Here is a 25804-nt window from a genome sequence, read left to right on the forward strand (position 1 = left end):
GTTTATTAACAATCATGAACTGAAACCAAATGAACCTGCACCATCCTATTGTCTTTTTGATTTTGTCTTTCTTCCCCTGACGCAGGCGTAGCCATTGTTGCGTCTATGTCTTGACTTGTTGCAGCTCTGTCTTGACAAACGCAGGCTACTTTGACGGTATCGTTTTGAGGAGGCTTGACGTATTTCCGCTTTACGTACATCCCAGTGGAGAGCATGCACTGTGATAGGTCTCCTCTTTGACAAAAACAGCTTGTGTCCAATAGGATTTTAGGGAAGAAGAAAAAAGAGCAGACCTGAAAGTAACGAGTACTTTTCAGCCTTCCTAGAAATTTACTCGAGTAAAAGTAAAAATATTTGTCTTGGAAATGTATTCAAGTAAGAGTAATAAGTACCAAAGAAATCTAATACTCAAGTAAAGTACAAATCCTCTGGATATGTACTTAAGTACAGTACTCAAGTAAATGTACTCCGTTACTGTCCACCACTGGATTGGGCCTAGTGTGGGTGGGCTCCTGACCTGTAGGGGCTGAGGATGTTGAGCGGCGGGGGCTTGTCGCAGCGGTGGTACATCTCAACCACGGGGTTTGGCACAGAGGTCCTGGACACTACCTGCTGGTCCTGGATTGTGCTGCTCTTAAAGGCCTTTCTCATGTTGATATCCTGCAGGGAGACTGGAAGCAGAAGAAAGGAAAAAAAAAAGACAAGAAAATTAGCAAAATCATACCCCGTCTATTCTTGACGGTACTTGGCATCATAATTCCTCAGAAGAGCTGTTTGATCTCTTCAAGTACTGGTGGCTTAGCGGCTAAATCCCGCATCTACAGCAGTGTCCTCAGCCCTCTGGTTCCAGATCTTCTGAGTTTACAGCCATGAATTAAATTGGGATTAAAGGAAGCGAGCATAATCGCTTGTTTTTCCAGTTGACGTCAGCACAAACATTAACCACGGTGGTCCTACTTAACTACAACGTTTAATGCCAGTTGATGAGTTTGATGAACAGAGAAAAGAGGAAATCTCGACACTGTTTTCCAGACCACAAGAAAATGCTTTTATCTTTTATGTGAACAATCATGCTGTAAAAAAAATGAGAATAACAGTAAAAACAGGAATAGAAAATTTACAATTATTCTTTATCATTGACAGAACTTTTGATTGAAGTTTTTACTTTATTTACTTCTGGGGATTAAAGCCGATTCTGCATTTAGGTGCTCTGTAATCTTAAATACACTTTATACCCACTATAATCTCAATTTAATTTTAGTTATCACTCAGCCTGATTTCACATTCATTCAAACAAGATGCACTTTTATTAGAAGTACAAGTGACAATAATTACAATAGTTTTCTTAATGACTCCATTTCTGGTTCCATCCATCAACAGCATGAACAAGAATAAATGTGTGATGTTTGCAGCTTATGAAAGGTTAATATAAAAGATTATTTTGAAAATTAAACAAACGCAATTACAAACAACTGCTGCAATTTCCAGATACTGTACATATTTCTGGTTTAAATACATGTGTCAGACGTGAGCACCCGACAGGGTGGGTGAGGTGCCGAGCAGAGAAAGCAGGAAAATGCTTAAAAAAAACAGAGATGGCAAAAGAAAGCAGAATTGGGACTTTTACCCTTCCCATTGAGTCATTTCCATCGGTACTGTTAAAAATTGTGAGCTAACGGCCCAAGTGCAGGAGATCTCATGACATAGGGATTATAAAAAGTCCTTTATTATTAACAAAATGCTTCTGACGGTCAATTCTCCTAAACCTAATCCAAAAATATAAAAAGGTCTCCTACAAACACAAATAAAACCTACAAGATGGCAACTGGGACGACAGGCAAACAGCGGGATACAAAACCAGCCGAGATGAAACAGACGGAGGAGCAGCGAGGAAGACTCCGAATCAGCTTTATTTGCCAACTACATGGACACATACTGGGACTTCTATGTCGTCAGTTGTTGTCACTCTATTTATAAATATTCCATAAAGAAAACAATGAGAAATAGTGAGTAGATGGATAAATAAATTTGAATGAAAAAAATGTACAAACAATAATTGTGTAAATTAGCGCAGAAATCGTGCCAGATAACAGTTATGGGATTAAAAAGGAGAAAGGGAGGGAACTCCAAGACAAGGCTGAGGAGACACAGCTGCAAACAAACAGGGTAGATTGCAGTCAAACTAGAACCAAAACACACTGGGAACCAGGTTTTTCAAAATAAAACAGGGAATGAGTGGCCTAGAAATCTAGACTGCCAGCAAATTTAAATTTGCTGCGCAGGTACGTCCATTGGAGGTCATTAAATATGTAGAAATACAGTTTGACGCTCATTTAAGGGTATTTGAATCGGTTTTGATATCAATAGTTAAAGATTCAGACTTGTACTTCAAAAATTTAACAGAAGACGGTGCTCAAATCATTCCTTTGCTGTTATACCAACAGCAAACGCTCCTGTTGACTCATTTTTGTCCCTCTGAGTACGTCTTGTCAGTTGCTCTGGTTGGTCGTAGCACCAACCAACTGCGTACAAAGGCAGTTTGATAAGCAACCTTTGATGCTGCTTCTTGGATCGGGGGGCCCCATGGGTCTGATCTATCAGGCTAATAAATGAGTCAAACAAACCCAAACCTAAAAGATCTGAGAACAAACACGAGAAAAGAATCCTCAACCCAACAGAAACCTCAGACCACGACCCAAGAAGGTACTGAACCAATTGCAGGTGGGTGCGGTTTTATGCAACGTCTCGTACAAGAGTGCTCAAGAGAAACTATTCAAAAGATCCAAGGCTGCTGCACGTTTGTACAGAAAAACCAACAGAAGTCCTACACAGGAATTCCTTCTCCTCTAAAAGCCATATTGCATGACTTTTGTTGATGGGACTCTGGTTTTCGCAGTGCCTGCATCCCATGGTTCACTTCTCTGATTGATCATATCTCTAAACAATATCGACCTCTGGAAATCAAAGTTAAATCCAGAGGAAGCAGATTCATTTATTTGTTTAAAAAGGAAAAGATCTAGAATGGCTGGCCCGGCACATGCACAGATTAATCCTTAACAGTGTGTGTACTATGACACCAACACATGTCCACATACACACTGAGAAGGTGATAATAGGACAGCTGGGACAGATTAGCTCATGCAGCATGTTGCATCAGCTTAGTGGGTATACTACACATTCGTAACACACACACACACACAGACACACACACACACACACACACACGAACACGCACACACACACGCCGATGCTGCAAGTGTGTTATCTGTGTGTAACAGAGGCAGAGATAAAAAGAGAGTGAGAGACTAGACGCGTTTGATTCAGTGCCTCAGCCCCGTCAGAGGTTTTAGTTATCCAGAGGTGACAAAATGGTTAAACGCACTCAGCTGTTTTCACAAATATTCACACAGGTTAAGCGAAGTTTACATCACAATAAGACAACATAATAAGACTAAAGGAGCCACATCAATGTGGCATTTATCCACCGGTCTGCTAAAATGGCTTTAAAGGTATGTGCATGTGTCCATCGGTGTGTATGTGTGTGTGTAACTTCTAGTTTTATATCTGCTCCGTGTATGAGCTGACCTTTCACCCCTTTGACCAGAAGAATAATCCCTTGAAACCAGCTGCCAATGCAACTTTTATCAAGAAACATCTTCAGAGACTTCAAATTCTGCATTTTGGATTTTCTTTTCATTTGAGCAAAGTAGACATCAACTGCAGAAGCTTAACCTTTACATTTAGGCAGTTGAATTTACATGACTATTTCAGCAATCATATTAATATCATAATGATATCTGAGAATGCAGAGTGGGAGGTGTTCTCATTGGAAACGTTCTGAATGGTAAAAATAGGATATTTCTGAGGTGCAAAAAGTGAGTCTCCCTCTGAGCCATCTCTCATCCCTGCAGTTTCGCACAAAATGGTTTAATCCGTCTCACACTTTGATCTGCATGCATCACGTCGCTATGGAAACGAGTGACAAGCGACTGATGCTGCATAAAATAAAACAAGGATCTGGTCCCAAAAAAGAAATGTGGATAAGGAACAAGGAATCAAGCCAAGGAAAAGGAGCTTCTCAGGAGGTTTTTAAAAACAAGTGAGCACAGCAACAACTGTCAGTTAAATTATAGTTTAAAGGACCAATGTTTAATGTGAAGAAAAAAATTAATTATTAGTATTCTACACTATCACAGAATCTGTGACCAAGAAATGAAAATCCCTCTCTCTTTTTTTCTCACTTTGCTTTTCTCGCCAAGATTTCTCAAACGATCTCTGATCCGTCTTTCTCACTCGGTTTTGTTTTTGCGGTTTTAACTCTGAAACGAGTCAAATCTACTGCAGGCAGAGCGGGACATAATCGAGATCAATACATTTGGTGTTGAATTAATGTTATAGTGACTTGACTTATTGTACCACTAAAAAGGTTAAGCCAAACAAACATCAGCAGTGGGTTACTTACCAATCTAAAAGAAATGTTCCACGTTCTGCATCAGACTCAATCTCTTTGTGTCATGCCGATATTTACTCTTTAGCTGAGCTGTTTTTTGTTGTTTGCAAACAAGTCTTTTTCCCTGTACCGGGTGGTTGCAATGATGCAAAATTCTCTTCGTGGGAGCTTCAGCCATCCTTGCTGTTTCTGTTTACCTATCCTTAAAGGGTAACTTGGGGGTGGTTCCTACATGACTGACAACCACAGACTGTACAAAGGACGAAGCATTAGGTCACGCGAACCATTGGTTTCCGAAGACGGGTTTTGAAGCCCGTTTACCTTCGTGTGGGGCGTAGCCATGTTGCTTTGGAAGCTCCCAGCTCCTTTATCCAAACCCCACCAAAATATTTACAGAGCTGCCATCAGCCTTTTACAGGGATACTGTTTAACATGTTGATTGGACGGCAAAATTACAGTCGCGATTACCTGATGCTGGGCTAATACAAGCAGGTGGTTGCTTTGTAAAGTTCATACCGTGGTATGAAAAAATTTATTGAACCAGACTAAACATTTTTATTTCTGCCCTAAACGTAGGCTTTTTAACATGAGAGCCAGTGGAGATTGACTCGATTTTGGAGTCAGCCTCTAGTGGCCAGTTGAGGAGGTGCAACGAAACTTGGTCCTGCATGAGCCTCAACCTGGAAGTTAGATGGTTGGTGTTTGGTACCCCCATAAATGGTGCAACTTCTTAATGTCATCATTGAAGGCCCTAATGTTGATCACTACTCACTGGACTGACCGAAGCTAGTTACTTAGCACGCTAACTCGGTAGATATTTCAGCAGCCAAATACATAGTCATCATTTTTGTGGCATGACTGCACCTATTTGCAGAGGTGGACAGAGTACTCGATCCCAGTACTTGAGTAAGAGTACAAATACTACTGGTCAAAATTTACTCCGTTACAAGTAAAAGTAGCTCAGTCAAAATATTACTCGAGTAAGAGTAGAAAAGTACTTGCTTTTAAATGTACTTAAGTATCCCAAAGTAAATGCTTTTAAATTTACTTTAAGTAAAAGTAAGAGTAAGAGTAAATTTCTTATTTTCCACATCAGTAAATTACTATATTTTTTCTAAATTAATTTAAGGATCTTTTAACTCTTGTTCCTGAGAATTAACTCTTTGAAACCAGCTGCACTGATGTGCTGCTTTTAGAACCACAATGTTATATAAAACCTGCAGAAACACCAAAAACAAATCAAATGAATGGGATCATAAGAGGACAGCAGAGTTTATTAACAATCATGAACTGAAACCAAATGAACCTGCACCATCCAACTAAGTCTGGATCCCCCTCAAAGACCACTGCTTTACAAAAAACTACATCTCTGCTTTCAATAACTCAAATGCGGCTCTGTCTTGACAAACGCAGGCTACTTTGGCGGTATCGTTTTGAGGAGGCTTGACGTATTTCCGCTTTACGTACATCCCAGTGGAGAGCGTGCACTGTGATAGGTCTCCTCCTTTGACAAAAACAGCTTGTGTCCAATAGGATTTTAGGGAAGAAGAAAAAAGAGAAAACCTGAAAGTAACGAGTACTTTTCAGCCTTCCTAGAAATTTACTCGAGTAAAAGTAAAAATATTTGTCTTGGAAATGTATTCAAGTAAGAGTAATAAGTACCAAAGAAATCTAATACTCAAGTAAAGTACAAATCCTCTGGATATGTACTTAAGTACAGTACTCAAGTAAATTTACTCCGTTACTGTCCACCACTGCCTATTTGTTCTCACTCTCCCGCTGTTTCTAGGTTATCTTGGAATATTTTAACCCACAATCTCACACACCGATCCTTCAAGCTAATTTTGGTTAAAAAAAAGACACCTAAACTAGCAATCACTAGGTTTAGGTGTTCACATGTATTTCACTGTAGTAGTAGTTATAGTAGTGAATACTTGATAGCAGTTTGAACAACCTGTAACATTAGATACTCAACCCAACACAAAAAAGGAAAAAGAAAAGAGCACATATTAAGGTGTCTGGGTTGACTATCAACCTTGAAAAACTCCAGCACAAGTGTGAAAATAGGTGTTCAGTGAGCAGCTTAGCTTTGCAAGATAACGATGACATCACACACCAGTTGAGAGTAAAATTATTCAGCATCCTCTTCCTTGTCCTCATATTAGCTGTAACACTGACTGTCAAAGAGACACACCCCACAGCAAAGGGGGATGGAGTTAAGTCGAGTGGCTGACTCCCACTCCTTCCTATCTTCCTACTTGTCTTATCTTGACTCTTATTTCCTCTCCTCTTTTCCTTCTGTACTTCCTCTTTACACTTCCAACAATCCCTTCCTTTCTTTTAACTTCTTGTCATGTCATAAGACATTCATGTATTGAGACGGGAAAAAAAGCAGTTACTGATGGATGCAAGTAGAAATGTCAGAAAAAAATAGAGGATGCAAGCCGTGACCATGATGAGAGAGGAAATAGAAAGGTAAAAGACGAGGAGATAGGAAATGATGGACAGCGGAACCGAGGGTTGCACGTAGGAGGAAGAATAGAGAGAACACAGTGAGATGAAAGAGTGCGAGCGGGCGAGGAAGACTGGAAGAAAAAGAGCAATGAGAGGAAGGACTGCTGAGCTTTTCTTTTTCATCCCTGTTAGTTCTGCTGTGACGCTGACAGCATGAGGCTGCGGTGCTGCAGAATGACGAGGCAGAATCAGCGAGAAAAAAGAAAAGAGACAGAAGAACGAGGACTCAGAGAAGCACGACGGGGGATAAGAGAGCGTAAAAAGAGCTGAAACTGAAAAGAAAGAGGTGAGACCGGAGAGAAAGATGAAAAATAAGTTAAAGGAGGAAAGAAAAGACAGATTCAGAGATGTGAAATAAAAGAAAAAGATGTTCAGGTAACGATTTTATAAATGCTTCCTTAAAAAAATGATTCATTTGAAGTCAATGAGGCTGTTTAAGTCATCCTGCGAACAATACTGTGTGTGTGTGCGTGTGCGTGTGCGTGTGTGTGTGTGTGTGTGTGTGTGTGTGTGTGTTCAGGCCTATCAATTACTACATTAGGAGAATTGACCTTCAGAGACTGTGTAAAGCTTAAATGATGGAGATAATGGTTATGACTCACACAACAAGCAACCGCAAGTAAACACGGCCACTTACGCACAACACCACACATGCACACACGTCTCGAGAGACGTAACCTTTAGAAATGCATGCTTCTAGAGCCATTTAACACTGGCTAACAGCTGGATTTTTGTGGCAATGTGAAGCATTTAATCTGTGTTCAAGCTTGCTTCAATTGACTCTGTGGTAGTCAAGGCTATTTATTATTTTTATTTTCATTTTTTTATACCAGGAAAGACATGCTTTCACTTTGTTATGTCTCATCTGGACCTTCTGAAACATACAGGCTGAACTGATCAACTTACAAAACTGACACCAAGCAGGTCTGCAGGGATTAGTTGACATAATCCATTATACGGATTATGATTGATGTACAATTTTAGTGTAAACGTAATATAAGCACATTAAAGTTACTGGCGTTACCTGGACTTCAAAAAGAAAATGTTAATTTATAGCTCGAAAGTGCTGCAGGACGTGTCGTTTCCAGTCTGCATAAAGCTGGTAATACATCACGTTCTCCATTGACCTCAAAAACGTTTTCATATACTTAGTAAGCTGATTATTTAGTTAAGACAACCTGTCTGTTGAGTCTACATTTAAAAAAAAGAGTAAAAGTTGGTCAGATTCTGCTGAAGTTTCACGGATGGTGCCTACAAACTGCCTGGCCGCTTGGTCTTTGGGAAGGATTGCATCAATAATTGGCATTGGCAATAATTGGCATTAGGCAGTACGACTATCAGTCATAAACTATCACACACAGCCTTCAATTCTTAATCATGAATATGGGTCTGTTCTACTTTCAACAGAACCCCCCCCCCATCTTTGAGAGTTGAATGAGGGAAAATGTCCAATGCTTGCCCAACTTGCCAAGACATTTTTGTGTATTCCTACTACTTCTCCCCCCTCTGGGCGCTTCTTTTCAGCGGTTGAGCTTCTAGTCACACATTCAAGTTCACATATTGTCAAAAATGACATGCTAAGCTACTTTAGGGCGTGGAAACCTCGTAACAACGGAGAAAGGAGAGTGTTCAGTTTTTTACAGACATCGCAGAATCGAGCGAGCCGATTCCTCGTACTGTCACATCTAGACTTTTACAGAAACTCTGAGTTGTTACGAAAAAAACTGAAGACGGAAGCTGGAATATTGCTTTTTGTAATGTCAACAACCTGTTTTTTAAGAAACATCTGGATAAAACACGACTAGGGCATTTCTCTTGAGCTTTTTAGGGAGTTGTTTAGAGTATGACATCACGGCTACCTTTCTGTCTTTTCTCATCATGCAAAGCATGTCTATGTGTGTTGTAAGATGGAGAACCGACTATAAAAAGAATATATAAAAATTATAAAAAGTATTTGTAATGCAATTACTAGTGCATAGAATTTAGAAAATGCACAAAAAAAAGTGAAACACAAGCACAAAATCCTGGCCACTCAGGATTGACAAACACACCTTCCTCCACGGTTGAGTCGAGCTGAGTAACTTTCACAGCCAGCTGGTCCACTCTCTCCTGCAGGCTGCTCATCCTCAGGTAGAAGCTGTTGGCTTCATTGAACAGTTCTCCAAAAATGTCCTCCGCATGGCGACCTGGAAAGGAAACACACGCTTACAATCAACTTTGATACCAGATTTAACAAAGTAAATTCACACAATCACAGTCACCAGCTTCAGATCACAACTTTTCCTGTAAACTGTGGGTGTGATTAGAAGGCGAAGACTCATATCTTGCAGAGGACTGGACGTGAACTTCTCCTGCACCTCTGCAGGACACTCGCCTCCTGTTGTGCTCCCGTAGGTGAAGACACCATCCACATCACTAGGCCTGATCTATGTTTCCGAGTGTCTTTTTGCTCTTTTTTCATCTCCACGGCTACAAAGACGAGGCAGAGCCCTCGCTGAATTCAATATAGCTCATGTCTGTTAATCACATTTAAAAAGCCTTTGGGGCCACATACTGTATCCACCCGGTGATCTCCCTCTTCTGGTATTGTTCAAGTTTAGATTGAACTTTTTCCAGGCTTTCAAATGTATTATGAACATTTCTAATGAAGCTGGAACACTTCCAGGGAACAAAACATAAAAAGAGGTGCACAAAACCGACCAATTTTGACTCATCAAGGTGTGATTTTTTTTTTGCACTTTGGCAACACATTTACCTCAGCATATGGATCCAATTTTTCAAAATACCAAGGAAACTGTGAAGCGAGCACCCTTTATTGGCTAGTTTTTACATGTTTTCTGTGAACAGTAAGTTCAACATATTTTATGTTCTTTCCAGGTAACGACAATCTCAATCTCCATGTAGACCACATTTAGACTAGTTAAGAGCATATACTTGAAAAAGATACCAATAAATCACATGAAATCTTTGAATCTACGGGAACTTTAACCAGGTGATGTTGGGCCAACCTCACAAAACACCATAACAGCCATTTAATACAACAAGCCAACACATGCTAACATGGTCCTCTTCATACCCATCGCGTCTCGAGTGATGCATTTTTAGGCACATTGCTGTGAATTCATGAACTTCTGGTCTCTGATCAGGTTGACACACTGGGATTGGTTTCTCTGAAAGGTACATGGGCCTGAAGGCAAACTGGAAATGTAGTTGTTTTCCTTCCTTTTTTGAGTTTTCTATTTTGTTTTGGGTTTCTTTATACCTTAAACTGAGAATTAGTTGTCAAAAGGATTGGCATTAAATTTGGCTGATGGAAAAACAAAAATGCATACCTCATGTTCATCTCTGGTCCGGTGGCTGATGAGATGTTCTATCAGTTTCTAACAGTGACAGACTGCGACCAAGGCGTAAAACAGTCAGGATTTACCGTGATATCTATAACTTATCTGTTGGCAAATCATATTTGTTGTGCGCTGTCTTATGGGGTGCTAAACAAATATGAAAACTGGGTCATTTCAAACCTTCTTGAACTAGAAACCAGGGCTTGAAAAAAAAAACAATCAAATTGCTCAAACCTCCTTTCACTCCTGCAGAAAACATCTTCCTCACTGGAGAACATCACAGCTTAAATATGCCAGGCTTTATTATTAAATATGCCAGGCTTTATAGACATGTAGAATGGATGAGTATAGCCGGAGCCTGGAGATTGCACTCAATGCAGTCTGTTCCAGATTGTCCTGGCAGAGACCCGTTGGTCATGGGCCGCTCGGTGGCGTAGTGGGTTAAGCAGCGGCTCATATACTGAGGCTACAGTCCTCCTGCAGCGGTCGCAGGTTCGAATCCCGGCCTGCGCACCTTTGCTGCATGTCATCCCCAATCTCTCTCTCTACCCCTTTCAAATCTGCAGCTTGAATAAAGGGCCACTAGAGCCCAAAAAAATCTTTAAAAAAAAAAAAGAGACCCGTTGGTCATATCGTCCTGCACACCTGTACTGCAAATTTATAGAAAGCAGTATAAGGTACCTAAGTGCTGTTGGGGTGAGGGAACGGTCTTCTTGGGGTGTCGTCTTCTTGGGACCCCCACTTTGTGGCCTGTCTCTGACATCCCCAGTTATCAGGAAATTGACCCACACAATGGGCAACATTTGTTTTTGCGGATCACCAAGTTGAAGTTGGGCTATGGCACAGGCCCTATCCAGATCAGTCAAAAGTGGCATGCTGATTCTTAGAGCAGACACCTACTGACCACTATAGCATGGCCCAAGCTCACAGGTGCTAGCCAATCTGGTCAATACCAGCAGCAAAAGAAGCTGTTTGGCAATGGCAGAGAAGATTTGGCACAACCCACATCAAAAACTGGCTTTCCAATGGTATAAGATTAATTGCCAAGAAGCATTGTTACAAGAAAAAAAAAAGATCTACCAAACACATATTTCCTTATTTCTTGTGCTAAGACCAAAAATAAAAATGTTCCAGACTAAAATTGTTAACACTAGCAAAAAAACTAAAATAGTCTTCTAATTTTCTTGAATGAGCTTTTTTTTGTCAAACTTTCTTAGAAACTGGTTTTTGCAGTGTCGCCCTGTCGGGGGGGTTCCCTCTCTCCGGGCCCGTCCCCGGGCCCCCCCGCTGCCTCTGCGGCGGGGCGCTCCTTTGGTTCTGGGGGGCCACTTTCGTAGGGGCGGGTGCACCTGCCCGCGTTGGCGGCCGGGGCTCTGTCTCTCCGGGCAGGCTGGCCTCTCGCTGGGTGGGGGTCGTTGGCCTGGAAGGTGAGGGCCTCCTGGCTGCATGTCCGGCCTGGGCCGGGTGGTCGGGGTTCTCCTGGGTCCCGGTCCACCGCCGTGGGTTCCCTGGCTGCCTCTTCCCGCGGTCACGGGGTCCCCTTGGCTGCCGCTGGGGGGGGGGGGGGGGGGGGGGGTTTCCTCCCGCCCTCTTCTCCCCTCTGTGGGGTTGCTGGTGGCCTGGGTTACACCATCATTTTGACTGTTACACACACACAGCTACACAGACATACACATCTTCGCACTCACTTACATACTCACTCCGTAGTTTTGGGGGACAGATAGTCGCGGTAGCTTAGCTTCGATTCAGTCCTGGGTACCTGGGATAGTTGCTGCTTGTGTCTCTGCCTGTTCTCGTGTCTGTTTGTTTTTTCTCTTGCAGATCTCCAGGGCTCGTGTGCTCGTTGTGCGTTTCCCTGTGTTTTTTCGCGTCTTGGACTAGCAGCGGATGTCAACCCCCCCCCCCGTCCACATGAAAAAAATAATACATATATATATATAATATATATATTAATAAAATAAATATATATGATATATTAAAAAATATATGATACATACTATATTTTATATTAAAAATGCATATATATATATATATATATATATATATGTATATGCCTTAGGTTCTTACCAACATTGTATTAACCATTAATATGTATGCAGACAAAAATAAAGAAAAAAAGACACCGCACAGTCATAATACTCCACATACTGCACCCATCACTGTCTTCTCTCTACCTGTCCTGTCCTTTTCATGTGTAATATCAGTGGTTTTAGCCCCTCCGTCAAAGAGGACCGGAGGAGGACACAATTACTTTCACACACAAAGACCCACAAGAAAAACTAACATCTGCTGCAAGATTGAAATGCATATATCATAGACTTTAAAAGGTTCTGCCAATTAAGCTACTAACCATTAATATATATGCAGATCGTTAGGAAAAGAGAAAGAAAATCAGTCCATGGATGTGTGATGGATTGGGGAGTGAGGGAGGTGGGCCACGGATCATTTATGGTCCGCTACACTCCCACAGCAGCCGTCCTTTCCTTGACCCGTCTTGATTTCATTTCTTATTGCACCATTGAGTCCCATTTGCTCTTCTTCCTCTCCAATGATCCCAAGAGAGGCTGCATCATATTCAGTAATTCTTCCAAATCTCCTCGTCTGCACTTTCATTCTCTATAAAACCAAATTATCAAGTCTTTGCTAAGGGGCCTTTTTACAGCTCAAAAATTTTGCAAATATGCTGGCATACGTCAAAAAAGGGTAGGATTTGCTTAAGTGAAGAGCACGATAAAGCCTGCTGGCATATGTTGTGATGCGGTGAGGTCATCAAAACTTGATTCGTGCCAGTGTTCTGCGTATACGTCCTGGATACCCGAGCCATTAGTTATGCAATTGTTGATAATTGTTCACACACGTCACCTCAAGACTATGGTCAGCAGACGTCCATCCAAGAGATGGAGGACCAAGTAAGGCTGAGACGAGAATACATACTCACTGTCCTCCGACATCAGCATCACCTTATTATGAGAGCGTCATACTCCCCTCTAACAGGTTGAGCTTGGTGTGAGTGAGAGTGCATACGCATGACAGGCATGTGGATGAGAGAGTGAAGGCATGGGACTGTGCGGGACAAAGTCTGAACAGTGTAGCTAGATTCAACTGGATCCACAATATTAGTACAGAAAATAAAAGCGCTGCAGCTCCTCAAGCTAAACCAGTGTCTGGTTCTTCTTTACCAGCTGTCTTTTTTGATTTGAGCAGATTTTTAAACATGAGTGCTACTCATCCCTGGAGGAAAGTGCGGCTCCCCTATGCTGCAGTTTGGAAGGTCTGCCCGTACGATCAGCTTATGGTTGAATTCTGTCCGCTGAGAGGAGGTGGAGGCCACGGACGCTAATTTTGACACGCTGGCTAAATCGTCAAGGTGTGACAAGGCCTTGAGCATCAGGTTTTATTGTGTGTTTTTTTTTTTTTTAACCATCTTGCATTCATTCATTCATTTCACTTTATTTTGTGTAGAGGGTAGGGCTGTTCGATTTTGCCCAAAAATAAAATCTCGATTTTTTTCTCTCAAAATACGATTTTCGATTACGATTACGATTATTTTGTGAATTGACAAAAGGCAAAGAAATGATTTCAAATATGCAGTTTTTTTATTGAACATTTGCCCCATTGGGCTTTAAGTGCAAACTTTGCTCTTATTAAACCAAAAATGAATGAATAAAGTGCAAAAAAAAATAATAAAATATAAAGTTTTATCTCTGAAAAAAAAAATCAGCAAATCAGCACTTGCAAACATACAGTAAGTTATATTTCCAATTAAATAAAACAAGACATTTTCTAATTAAACTAAACTGGGTCTTTGCATGCTAAATAATAATGCAACCCATGAAGGAGGTAGAGGTGTGTAATGTCAGTCATTACATTTGCTATTCACATTTGCAAGTTTTTTGCAAGGAACACGAGCAGGTCTACCGCATCTGGCTTGAGGGATGCCCGGTGGTCGATTTTACGATTTTCACGTTTTAACATCGTTCTAATTACATAATCGCGATTACGATTTAAAATCAATTAATCGAACAGCCCTAGTAGAGGGACATTGTACATTGATAAAAATTTTAAAATTTAAATACACCCAATTGTAGCCAAAAGGCTAATTTGCTTTGGCAGTCCCCCTGCAAGACTCAGTAAAAAGATACAAGCAACATTACATGACACACAATATTAGCAACAATTAGAAATCGCACAACACTGCAATAGTTAATACAATAAACAATTAATGATCACAGATTTGAGACCTTTTAAGCCATTCCTTGAGATTTCCCTTAAAGGAAGAGTATGAGGGACAATTCCTTATTGCATTGAAGTGAAGCTCCTTCATAGACCAGTTAAAGGGCCACAGTGTTTCTAACTCCACCTTAAGTACACCATATGGCATTTGAATAGAAAGGTGCTAAAAGTGGGCCTGTTCTGATCAGTTGTTTTGGTACCCGTACCAAAATATTCAGTGGAAATGGACAAAAAAAGTGTACTGTAATGAAGTGAACTGATATGTACTGCTGCGTTGAAACATAATTAAACTAATACCAAACATTAGACTGGTCTAAGTGTGTCTACTGGATTAAAATGCTCTCATTAAAATTCCTCCCACGTCAAGTCAAACTGCTGAAATCCAAACTAAAAAATACAACAGTAGCGGTACGGATGCGCTGAACTATACTCACTCAGACTGCCCAGCTGTTTGATGATGGCTGCTAGTGTGCTGTTAGTGACACACTCCAGCTCACTGGTCACCCCGTCCGGCAGCGCCCCACGGCACAAATGCCGTGGCTCAATGTTCCTCTTCACCAACGGCATCCTGCTCTACGGCTGTAGAAGAAATGGAGAACGACACGGAGAAATATAGTTATTATGGGCTTTTTATTGAAAAAAGTAAAACTGGCTGTTACTTGTGTCTGCGCAGTGGTAGAACATCCCAACCTACATTTTCAAAACAGTCTCTAAAACTACTTAACCGAATTTTGTCATGAAGATTCTGACATTGATATTTAAACATCCCGCAGAAAATGTGCTCATATGTAAATGACAGTTTTGACAGGGAAGGAAGGAAGAGGAAAGCTAAGCAAAAAATGGGTTAGTTCTGATGGAAATGGAGGTGTCACGTCCGCCACAGGGCACAGCCACTCATTATTCTGCCTAATGCCAGCGTGGCTGGTTTGAGCCAAGAGCCAACCGAGCTGGAAGGAAGTTTCTAAATGGTGCTAATGAGCCGCTACTGCGGCCAGAGAAACTATCGGGGACTGTAGGGGAGAGAAGGAGAAGTAAGAGAGTTACAAAAAAAAGTCAAATAAATTAAGTGTCAGGACTATCAGTACCGATGACCTCGTTATGAAAAAACTATCAGGAATAGAAAATTTTAAAATCAGTGTCCTTCAAAATAAGATGAGTACATTTTAAAGATTTAGTTTTCAGGGCCAATTAAGTAGCCTATCTGATAAAATCCTCTCCCCCTGGCCCGAAAGGGGTTGTTTTTTTCTTTCAAATGACAAAATATAAGAAAAAGTAAGTTAAAGTTATAAATATGAAATTTAATAATTTCATTGTTTTATCCTGTAAACAGTTGTTTTGAAATAATTGCTGAACTAGCCCCGAGGGAGAATATTAAAGGTGTTTCAGGGCTAATGTAAGGGCAGTGCGGTCGACTATTTATTTAGTCTTTTTCTGGTATCTAATCCAGGTCAGCAGAGACCCAACTGGCCCAACTGGACGTTAACTGGCCATTAACTAGTATTCTGCAAAACCCTGGATCTCCTTCTGCCAATACAGATATGGTTGCATTTTATTTTCCAATTTGGAGTCACATGTCTCGCATTATTGCATATTCTTTTTGACTATTTCAATAGCTGTAACTTTTATGTAACTACAGCTAAAGCCTGGGGGCAAGTATTTTATTTTACTTTATTTTAATGCACATAACTAAAACTAAAACTGTTGAAAATTGATTGTGTAAGCCCATTTTTTAAACTCTTATGCAACATGTATTATACTAGAAAACATTCAACCCAGCTTCTTCTAGATGTGTAAAACATATAAAAAAAGAGTCTGAATAAAAAATGAAAATACGGTATAAAGTAAGTGTATACCGGTAAAGAAATTGGTGCTAGTGTGAAAACATATGTGGTAAAAAAAAAAGACTTCTGTTTGTGCTTTAGGACTCTTTTCAGATTAAACTTTAAGTTCACTGAATGAAAGTTGATCATCTGCTTGAAGTCAAAGGGGCTGATTAAGGGAGTTTGAAGAGAATGCTTTTACTTTGAAGTCCATTGACAACTTTTGAGAGGACGTTTGAAATATGACATGGACCGGGATTATTATGTTTTAAATTACCTTAAGAGCTGTGTACAATTCTAAATAAAAACCAACCAGACAACCAGGAAACAGAAATACAGGAGAATTATAGAATAGAGGAGAAAGTAGAAAACCGTTTGCAGGTTTGCGTCATATTACTGCCAAAATAAGAGCCAATAAAAGTAAATTAAGCAGTTATCATAACAGCACGTGGCAAAGCAAAAAAAAAAAAAAAGTAAATAAATGTGTGTCAATATGGGTGTGCTACAAAAAGAAAAAATGTCCTTACGAGTCTAAGCCGAGGCTATTCTCCAGAACCTACACTAGCTTCCCATAACCTCAAGAATCCAATTCAAGATCGCCCTCATCACCCACCTCTGCATCTACAGCACTGCCCCTCAATACCTCAAAGACCTCCTGACCCCTCACTCATCCACCCGGAACCTCCACTCACAAAAGACCAACCTCCTCTATCAACCCCGCACACGACTCCGCTCCATGGGAGACCGAGCTTTCTGCTCCGCTGCCCCCCACATCTGGAACTCCCTCCCTGAACACCTACGTCAACCCCAGTCTGTGGACACCTTTAAAAAGGGGCTTAAAACTTTCCTGTTCAGGATGGCTTTCCCTGGTCTTTTTTAGATGTTTTTATTATTTTTATCCTTTTTTTTTACTTCTAGTCTTTTATGTGTCTTGATTTTTTTCCCCTTGTTTATGTAAGCACTTTGAGATTATTCATGAAAAGTGCTCTACAAATAAAATGTATTATTATTATTATTATTATTAAGCCACCAACTGCTCAAATGGGATTTATTAATTTATTTTGAAGGGTCACTTCTTGTTCCTCTTTCACCTGGGCATTCCACACAGGTGAGGGGGCAAAGCAGAGTTTCATTTCAGGAAAACCACCACCACATGAAGAAGAGATTATTCAAGACCGAAGTGGAAAACCCTGTATGATTTTCTGCATATTATCTTTTGGGTAGCTGGAAGATAACCAGGACAGTAAAAGTCCCCTCATCCATCACTGGTGGGCTGATTCCAGTTTATATTTTATTTCCTTTTCTTTTTTTTTTCCTAAATTGAATTTTTGCAATATATTTCAGATTTTTCTTTGGACTCAGTTTATGGACATGTTTTCTTATTGGTATGTAAACAGGGAATTGGAAGGACTTTCTGAAAAAAGATCAAACAGATCTGAGGACCTTTTTTAACTGAGATTTATTTATTCATATTTCACGTGATTTTGTTAGGAGTATTTTTGGTTTGACTTTCTTAATTTTCTTTGCTTTGTCTTGCCAAATAATTATTTACATTCTACGGAAATACAGCATTCAGTTTAAACTGTGTTTTTGTTATCTGTGTGTATATTGAGTGGTATATTTTTGTTTTTATTGTGATCAAACTAGCCTGATATCAGAGATATTTGAGGAAAGCGGTCTTAATTTAAAGTGGTAGCCAGGCCTAAATTACGTAAAAAGCTGATTGTTACAAACGGCCCCAGAGTTGTATTTCTTTACATCCAAAATATAATAGTGGTGCATCCTTCATTTGGTGTCATTTGTTCTCAGAAAATGAGCTCAGTTCTGCTTTGATTTGCAGCTCTTTCCTTGTTGATCTTGTACACAATATCTGCACGAGCTTGTGATTCTTTCTTTATTTATTTGCATACGATTTCAATTTTAGCAAACACTGAAAGATTTAGGAACATTTCGCATGGAAATCCATCCATCCATCCATCCATCCATCCATCCATCCATCCATCCATCAATCCATCCATCATCTCCATCATCTCCACCTGCTTATTACAAAAGCACACTTTTATTCTGAGTTTAATCTGCACATAGAGAACATTTATTTAAATTACAGTTCTTTAACTGTTCATTTACATTGTGGTTGAGCTCATGATGCTCCAACAGATCTCTGTGCCAACTGTGATCAGTGATGTTTGCTGCAAGAACCAAGAAGGAACTGAATCTCCTCGATTGCGTCTCTGTTTATATAGTCAGGTCCTGTGATGTCATATCCTTTTATGGTCTCACATGACAAGTGAATGGAAGTGGAATGTTGTTTGTTGCCTGGCAACAGCTGTGCTGAAGTTTCCACATGCAGCATAAACAGGTAGTACAGCTGAAATCTCTCAGCAGAAAGCCTGTTTTTGAACAAATCAATAACATGTTGGAATAAAGTCAAACACGTGAGGACGGATAGAAGAAGCTGCTCGGCGTGTCTCTGTGTGGCATGAAACCTGATGTGGGACAGGATTGTTATATGTGGGCTATGGTTTTGTGTGTGTCCCCCTAACTGCGTGCGTGTAGTATAAGAATCTTTGCTGGAGTTTCACGGCTGCTTAGTGTGTGCACGAGATCGGCTGCACACGTGCATTTGGGGATGCACATTCGGTTCCATTTTGGCTCATGTGATAACTGGCAATTAATACTTCCAGGGGGACAGACAAAGGAGTGTCTGTTAAGTCCATTCATGCACACACGGTGGGCGCAGCATGCTTGTGTGCAAATATTTGGTCCTTTTTGATAAAAAAGAGACTTGTCTGTCCTCTTTGCGTCTCTCATTCGCTCATCCGCTTTTTAATGGCTTCTGACATTCAATTACACAAATGATCTCAAATTTTGTCAGCTTGTCTCAACAATCTGATCAAGGTTTCCCGCGTACGTGTGTCTATGCCGACATCCACCTCCTCCTCCAGCTGTTGTAAATAATCTAACACCCTTACCGTTGAATAATGCATACATCCTGCTTTTTATCCTCTCTGCTGCCACAACGCACACTCTTCCTGTCTTATTTGTCTCATCTGATGGATTTCTCCCCCGTGTCCTTTTTCATACCCTCCTCCTGCACATGTTCTTGCTCCATATCTTCTCTGCACCTTCACCTACTTTCATCAATAAATCACTATGGACGAATACTGTTTTCCCCCTGTGGCTCCCCCGGCGCCCTGTGCTGAGTGTTTTCTACCTCTTTGAGTGTGTGGTTTAGTTCTCGTTATCAAATATGCAATAGGTGTGTTCATTTTGAAGATGCAATGAGCACACAGAGTGTCTACATTTTCTTTTCTTTTTTTTTACCCACAGGCACTTGGCTATCTCTCAAAAGCACTTCTGGGTCAGCTGCAGGGCAAGATGACATCAGTCTGGTGTACTACACCGGCAACGCTTCATAAAAACAAAGAATAAAAGTGGCAGCCTGAAGGAAACAAAAGCTTGGGAGCATTGTTTCAGAATAATGATGACCGTTATATTTTTCATTGGACCACTAATTTTTTAATTCGGGATTATTCCATAATTGTCTTTGTCACACAAGTGAGGAAAAAAAACAACAACAAATCAGACTAAAATCTTTGATGAGGCAGAACATTTGACACAATAAAGCACAACAATGGTACCAAAAAGGCTGCTATCCTGTTGCGTGAGCTGTTGTAGTGATTTCTGCTGCTCTCAGTGAGACTTCTGCATCTACTGGCACATGATTATTAGTCTAGTTGTCTCAGATTTGAAGGGTGTCCACATAGCTAACACTAAAGTTAGCATCAGGGCTCATAAAAGACCATGGAACCCTGAGCTCAGTGCAGGGCCCTCCCGGGGTTGGTAGAGGGAGAGCAATGCCCAGGACTGTCACTTAGGTAGGAGCACTGGGTGATAATATGGGGAAAAAAATTGGGATAAGAAAAATATATATATATATATATGTATATATATATATATATATATATATATATATATATATATATATATATATATATATATATATATATATATATATATATATATAAAAAAAGACAATGGAACGATCCAACATTTCTGCAGAAATGATCCTGTTTGGAGGAGTCCCGTGACCTACAACTGAAGCTGAGCTTCCTGACTCTGAGCCATATGTTTCACTTGATAATCTTGAGATTTCATTGTGTCCAGCAGGGATTTAAGTCCCCCTCCTTGCTCTGCGCAAGAAACTAAACCCACAACATAACCAGTGAGTCACTTGAGCCACGGTTGGTATGATAATCTTTTCTTTGAAAGCTTCATCTTTCCATCTGTCGACGGAGAAGTGATGTGATTTGCCAAAACTCCTCCGTCCCGAGGACGTTCTCCGAGACACCTTTTAGCTTTTCAACATGCATTTCAGAAAACATGAGTCTGACTTTTAACATTTTCCCTTTGATAGTGGAGTATATGTGGGTTTTTTTTTTCTTGAAGGATTGTTCCAAGCTGAAAGGGCACCAACACAAGAAGGGCACAGACCTTTTATTTAGGAGAACTTAAACAAGAACTCCTCAAACATTGAGACAGGACACAATATCTCTTCCCTCAAGGGTTTCACAACCCCTCTCCTCTGCCGGGAAGGTCAGTGATGTACATGTGACTTCAACGCACCAATAGCTTCTAAGGCTGAAACGCCCCACCAGTCGAGAGGGACCTGGCTGGAGACTGGTGTTGAGAGGAGCTCCACTGATCTCCACTGGCCTCCACTCTGGACCGGAACCAAGTGACTTTCAGCCAATGGAGCACCTTTCCCCGACATTAACCCTAACCCCGCCATGTACACTGCAGCCAGCTGCTTTTGCACCAATTGGGAAGAACTGAGGAAGCCTTTACAAATCATAGGTGAAACATCTTCAAGAACCAAGAAAAGAAATCCAGTTGTTGTCTTTTGATGCATTTGAGGATTACTGTGAACTGGGTGTATATTTGCCAAACGCTCTGCTCATCTTCACAATATTAATATTTCATATATATATCCAATCTCATCCAATCTTGTTTTTCTTTCACAGCCAAGAACAGCCTTGTTGCCACATTATTACACATGTGCCATGTTATTCACATGCATTCAATTTTTCAAATTTTAAACACAGTGAAATCTGACTTGTAAAGTAATTGGCTGTGTTGCCCCTGTTTGGTCTGCAGAAGATGGAATATTGATTTTGTATAAAATATTTATGCACACATATTACTGATTTTTGTGTGTAGTGTGTATTGTATTATTTCCACTGATTTGATTTGCTGGGTATGCGCAGGATGAAGAGCTTGATATGAATAAATATTGAACTTTTTTAGTTTCTGATTAAATAAAAGTTTTTTTTTTTTTTTAAAGTGATTATGTTTCAGTTAGTCTCATCCTGACTACGACAGCCTGTTTTCAGTGAAGATTGGCGTTTGAACGTGCACAACCTTTATAGCAACAGTAACCAAGAGACTCCTGGAGCAGGGGGAACTGTGATGTAATCATTTGTCTGGGAAATCTTTAAACATACATCACAACTGCTTACTGAACATTTCTCATATCTAACCTCACTCAGAACCTCTCACAATTTTCATGGTTGTGGGTGTGATTACAGTTGTAATCAGATAAGACGTTAACCCTCTGATCCAAAGCTGATTGGCGCTTGTTTGTTAAGTGGTGCCCCGTGTTTGCACAAAACTCCACCCCTTCACCTTCCTCCAGTCTGCCTGATGCAGACATTACACCTTTTTTTTTGTTATTCAAAGGTATTTACATCAGATTTAATTTAGTGACAGGCAATTATTTCACATGCTGATCTTTATACAAAAAGGGCACGTGCAGAGGAGACAATATTAATTACTGTCCATTCATCAAACTCTTGATCCCTGCAGGGGGTCAGCCAGGCATCCGTTAATACCATTACTGCTCCATATGTTCAGCCGTGTAGATGTCGGTACTTGTTCATGACCATGTACGCAATTACAGACGGTCACCTCTCCCACTGTGCCCTATCAAAATAAGTCCATCTCAAACTGTTACACCATCCCGCCGCCTCCTGCTCTACAGGGGGAGCCTGTATACGGCTTATTAGTGAACCCTGGAAACGTCAAGCTCTGACAGCATACCAGCATTTAGGTGATTCGATACTTGAGAGACCAAAATAAATTCCTGTAAATGGTTCATACATTTAGGCCTGTGGGAGTCAACACAGCGTTTAAAGCGAGCGTGAGATTGGGGAAGAAAGGTGATTTGAGGGACTTTGAACGTGGCATGGTTGTTGGTACCAGCCGGGACTGGTCTGACTATCCCAGGAACTTCTGATATATTGAGATTTTAACCATTTGTAAAATGTACGGAGAATGGTGTGCAACTATCTGGTGTGTAGTAATCGTTCAAGCCTTAAAGTATTAGGGCTCCAGCAGCAGAAGACCACACTAAATGTCACTCCCGTCACCTTAGAACAGGAAACCAAGGTCATAATTCACACAGGCTCACCAAAACTGGACATTCGAAGAATGAGAAGTTGTACAGTATATGGTCTAATGAGTTGATTTTTGATGTGATTGTCAGATGCCAGGATCAGTATTTGGCTTCAAGAACATGAATGTATGGACCCATCCTGCTCAGAATCAACAGTTCATGCTGTTAGTGGTGGTATAATGATCTAGGGCTTTTTCTTGTCACACTTTAAACCTCTTAATACCAACTGACCATCATATAAAGATCCCAGCCTACTTGAGTATTGTTAGTATGTCCACATGACCACACTGTATCCATCTTCTGATTACTTACTGCGAAATAACATGCCATGTCACAAATCTTAAATGATCTAAAACTGGTTTTTAGACAACGTTGGTTTCGGGTTTTCTAGAACATGGTAGTGTAATCTAATGGCCTCCACAGTTATCATACCTCAGTGTCACGGAGCACAGAGGGGATGAGGTGGAACTGAAAATTCTTACCATGGACGGGCAGCCAATAAAACTTGTCAGGGTTTGACACTTCAACCCAGTTTGAGTTTCAGTTCTGTCCCTCCTGTTTCCCCTTTGCCCTGATTGTGTCTGCACCTGTGTCTCGTCGTGTCTCGTTATCCCCTGTGTATATCTGGTCTTGTCATTCCTTTGTTGCCTGTCGGTCCGTACTGTTTGTTCCCTCCATGTGCTCCTGGTTTTCGATCCCTGTATACGTGAGTTTATCTTGATCCCGCCAAGCAGCGCTTTTGTTTTTTGCCTTTTGGAATAAACCCTTGTGTTTCTTTGAGAACTCCTGCCTCCAGCCTCCCTCTCTCTTCTTGCATCTGGGTCCTCAAATAAACCTCCCTGACAGAACGGACCGACCAGCATGGACCCAGCAGGAGAGAGTGCATCGGCCCCTGCTCCGGTGATGGTCCCGGACCCCCCACAGCCAGCACCCCGGACCCGGGTACCCCCGCAGCCTGGGCCCCGGACCCGGGTACCCCCGCAGCCAGCACCCCGGATCCGGGTACCCCCGCAGCCAGCACCACGGACCCGGGTCCCCACTCGGGCAGCTCCGGGGATCCTCTGCCCCCCGACGCCGGCTCCCCGCATCCTGTCTGCTCCTGTTCCGGCTCCCCGCATCCTGTCTGCTCCTGTTCCGGCTCCCTGCATCCTGTCTGCTCCTGTTCCGGCTCCCCGCATCCTGTCTTCCCCTGTTCCGGCTCCCCGCATCCTGTCTGCCCCTGTTCCGGCTCCCCGCATCCTGTCTGCCCCTGTTCCGGCTCCCCGCATCCTGTCTGCTCCTGTTCCGGCTCCCCACATCCTGTCTGCTCCTGTTCCGGCTCCCCACATCCTGTCTGCTCCTGTTCCGGCTCCCCGCATCCTGTCTGCCCCTGTTCCGGCTCCCCGCATCCTGTCTGCTCCTGTTCCGGCTCCCCGCATCCTGTCTGCTCCTGTTCCGGCGCCCCGCATCATGTCTGCCCCTGTTCCGGCTCCCCGCATCCTGTCGGCCCCAGTTCCTGAGGCGATCCTGGATGGATCGGTCAAGCCCCCAGACCGACCTCCCGACCAGCCTGCCGCAGTCCCAGACCGACCCCCTGACCAGCCTGCCAAGCCCCCAGACCGACCCCCTGACCAGCCTGCCAAGCCCCCTGACCAGCTTACCAAGCCCCGAGACCGACCCCCGGATCCGCCTGTTAAGCCCCAAGGGCGACCCCCCGAACTGCCTCGCCGGTCTGCCCGGCACCGACGACGGCCCCCGGAACACTCTTGCTGGTCTGCTCGGTCCCGAGGACGGCCCCCGGAACTTTGGCCGTGTGTGGTTTGGGCCCTCCTCCAGGCCCCCTCCGCCTGCCTTGGGTGTGGACTGTTGGGACATCTGGGATCTGTCCCTTGGGGGGGGGGGGGGGTACTGTCAGGGTTTGACACGTCCCCCCCAGTTTGAGTTTCAGTTCTGTCCCTCCTGTTTCCCCTTTGCCCTGATTGTGTCTGCACCTGTGTCTCGTCGTGTCTCGTTATCCCCTGTGTATATCTGGTCTTGTCATTCCTTTGTTGCCTGTCGGTCCGTACTGTTTGTTCCCTCCATGTGCTCCTGGTTTTCGATCCCTGTATACGTGAGTTTATCTTGATCCTGCCAAGCAGCGCTTTTGTTTTTTGCCTTTTGGAATAAACCCTTGTGTTTCTTTGAGAACTCCTGCCTCCAGCCTCCCTCTCTCTCCTTGCATCTGGGTCCTCAACTAAACCTCCCTGACAAAACTTTAGCAGATGCGTGATGCAATCGTGCCAAGAGGAACTATCTTACTGAATAAATGCCACAAATAAGGCAGCTATAAAAGGAAAAGGGCTCCAACCCAGTACTGACATGGTTTGATTAACAAAGAGGCCAGTGGAAATCAAACATTTCGGTTGCAATGGAAACGTAAAGATTGACTGCACAGTAGTTTCTCTGAGAGAGAGTGGAAAGAAGACCAATCTGTTGTTGATGGTAATCCAGAATAATCAAGACTGTAGTAAAACCAATCCTCTCATGATAACCAAACCTTGTCCTCGTGTTTTGCGAACATTTCTGTTCCAAGTAAAATTAGTTATTTCTTACCACGAAACCACATTTGGGAACAAATGGCATCAGATTTTACAGGGAATAATATAACCCTGAATTATGCAGTTTTAAGTGACAGCTACCAGACCAAGATGCTTCAACTCCCCTAGCATACTCCCAAAGCAGACGAGCTGCAAAAAGTACTTGGATCCATGAAATACACCATTTGTAAGTAACCCTGCACTAAAAACACAGTTAAGAATATGATATTACATGCATTTCCATTTGTTTACCTATTTTTCATTTTTGCGGTAGCTTAAGTACGCACATCAAATTTTCATGGTTAGGGATAGAAAAATATCATGGTTTGGATTCCTATACACCCCTTCACAAATCAGTACACATTAAAAACCTTTGTTGTTTTTTTTTTCTCTGAAGTTGCCAGGGGAACAAAACTATAACGAACAAGTTTACTCAT

At 41.9% G+C, this 25804-nt stretch overlaps 1 protein-coding gene across 2 annotated transcripts in view; it reads right to left on the reverse strand.

The window, feature by feature from the left end:
* zgc:109889 (uncharacterized protein LOC553542 homolog) overlaps positions 1–25804 on the reverse strand; it is a 55771-nt gene that overhangs the window by 15827 nt on the left and 14140 nt on the right. For both annotated transcript variants that reach the window (XM_061709771.1, XM_061709770.1), the window contains exons 2-4: positions 14973–15117; positions 9016–9150; positions 518–671 (exon numbers count right to left, since the gene is read on the reverse strand). In XM_061709771.1, the coding sequence (XP_061565755.1) occupies positions 518–671; positions 9016–9150; positions 14973–15105 (422 nt within the window). In that variant the 5' untranslated portion in view covers positions 15106–15117. The remainder of the gene's footprint in view (positions 1–517; positions 672–9015; positions 9151–14972; positions 15118–25804) is intronic.

This window comes from Cololabis saira, chromosome 20 (assembly GCF_033807715.1).
Source record: "Cololabis saira isolate AMF1-May2022 chromosome 20, fColSai1.1, whole genome shotgun sequence".
Classification (NCBI taxonomy): Eukaryota; Metazoa; Chordata; class Actinopteri; order Beloniformes; family Belonidae; genus Cololabis; species Cololabis saira.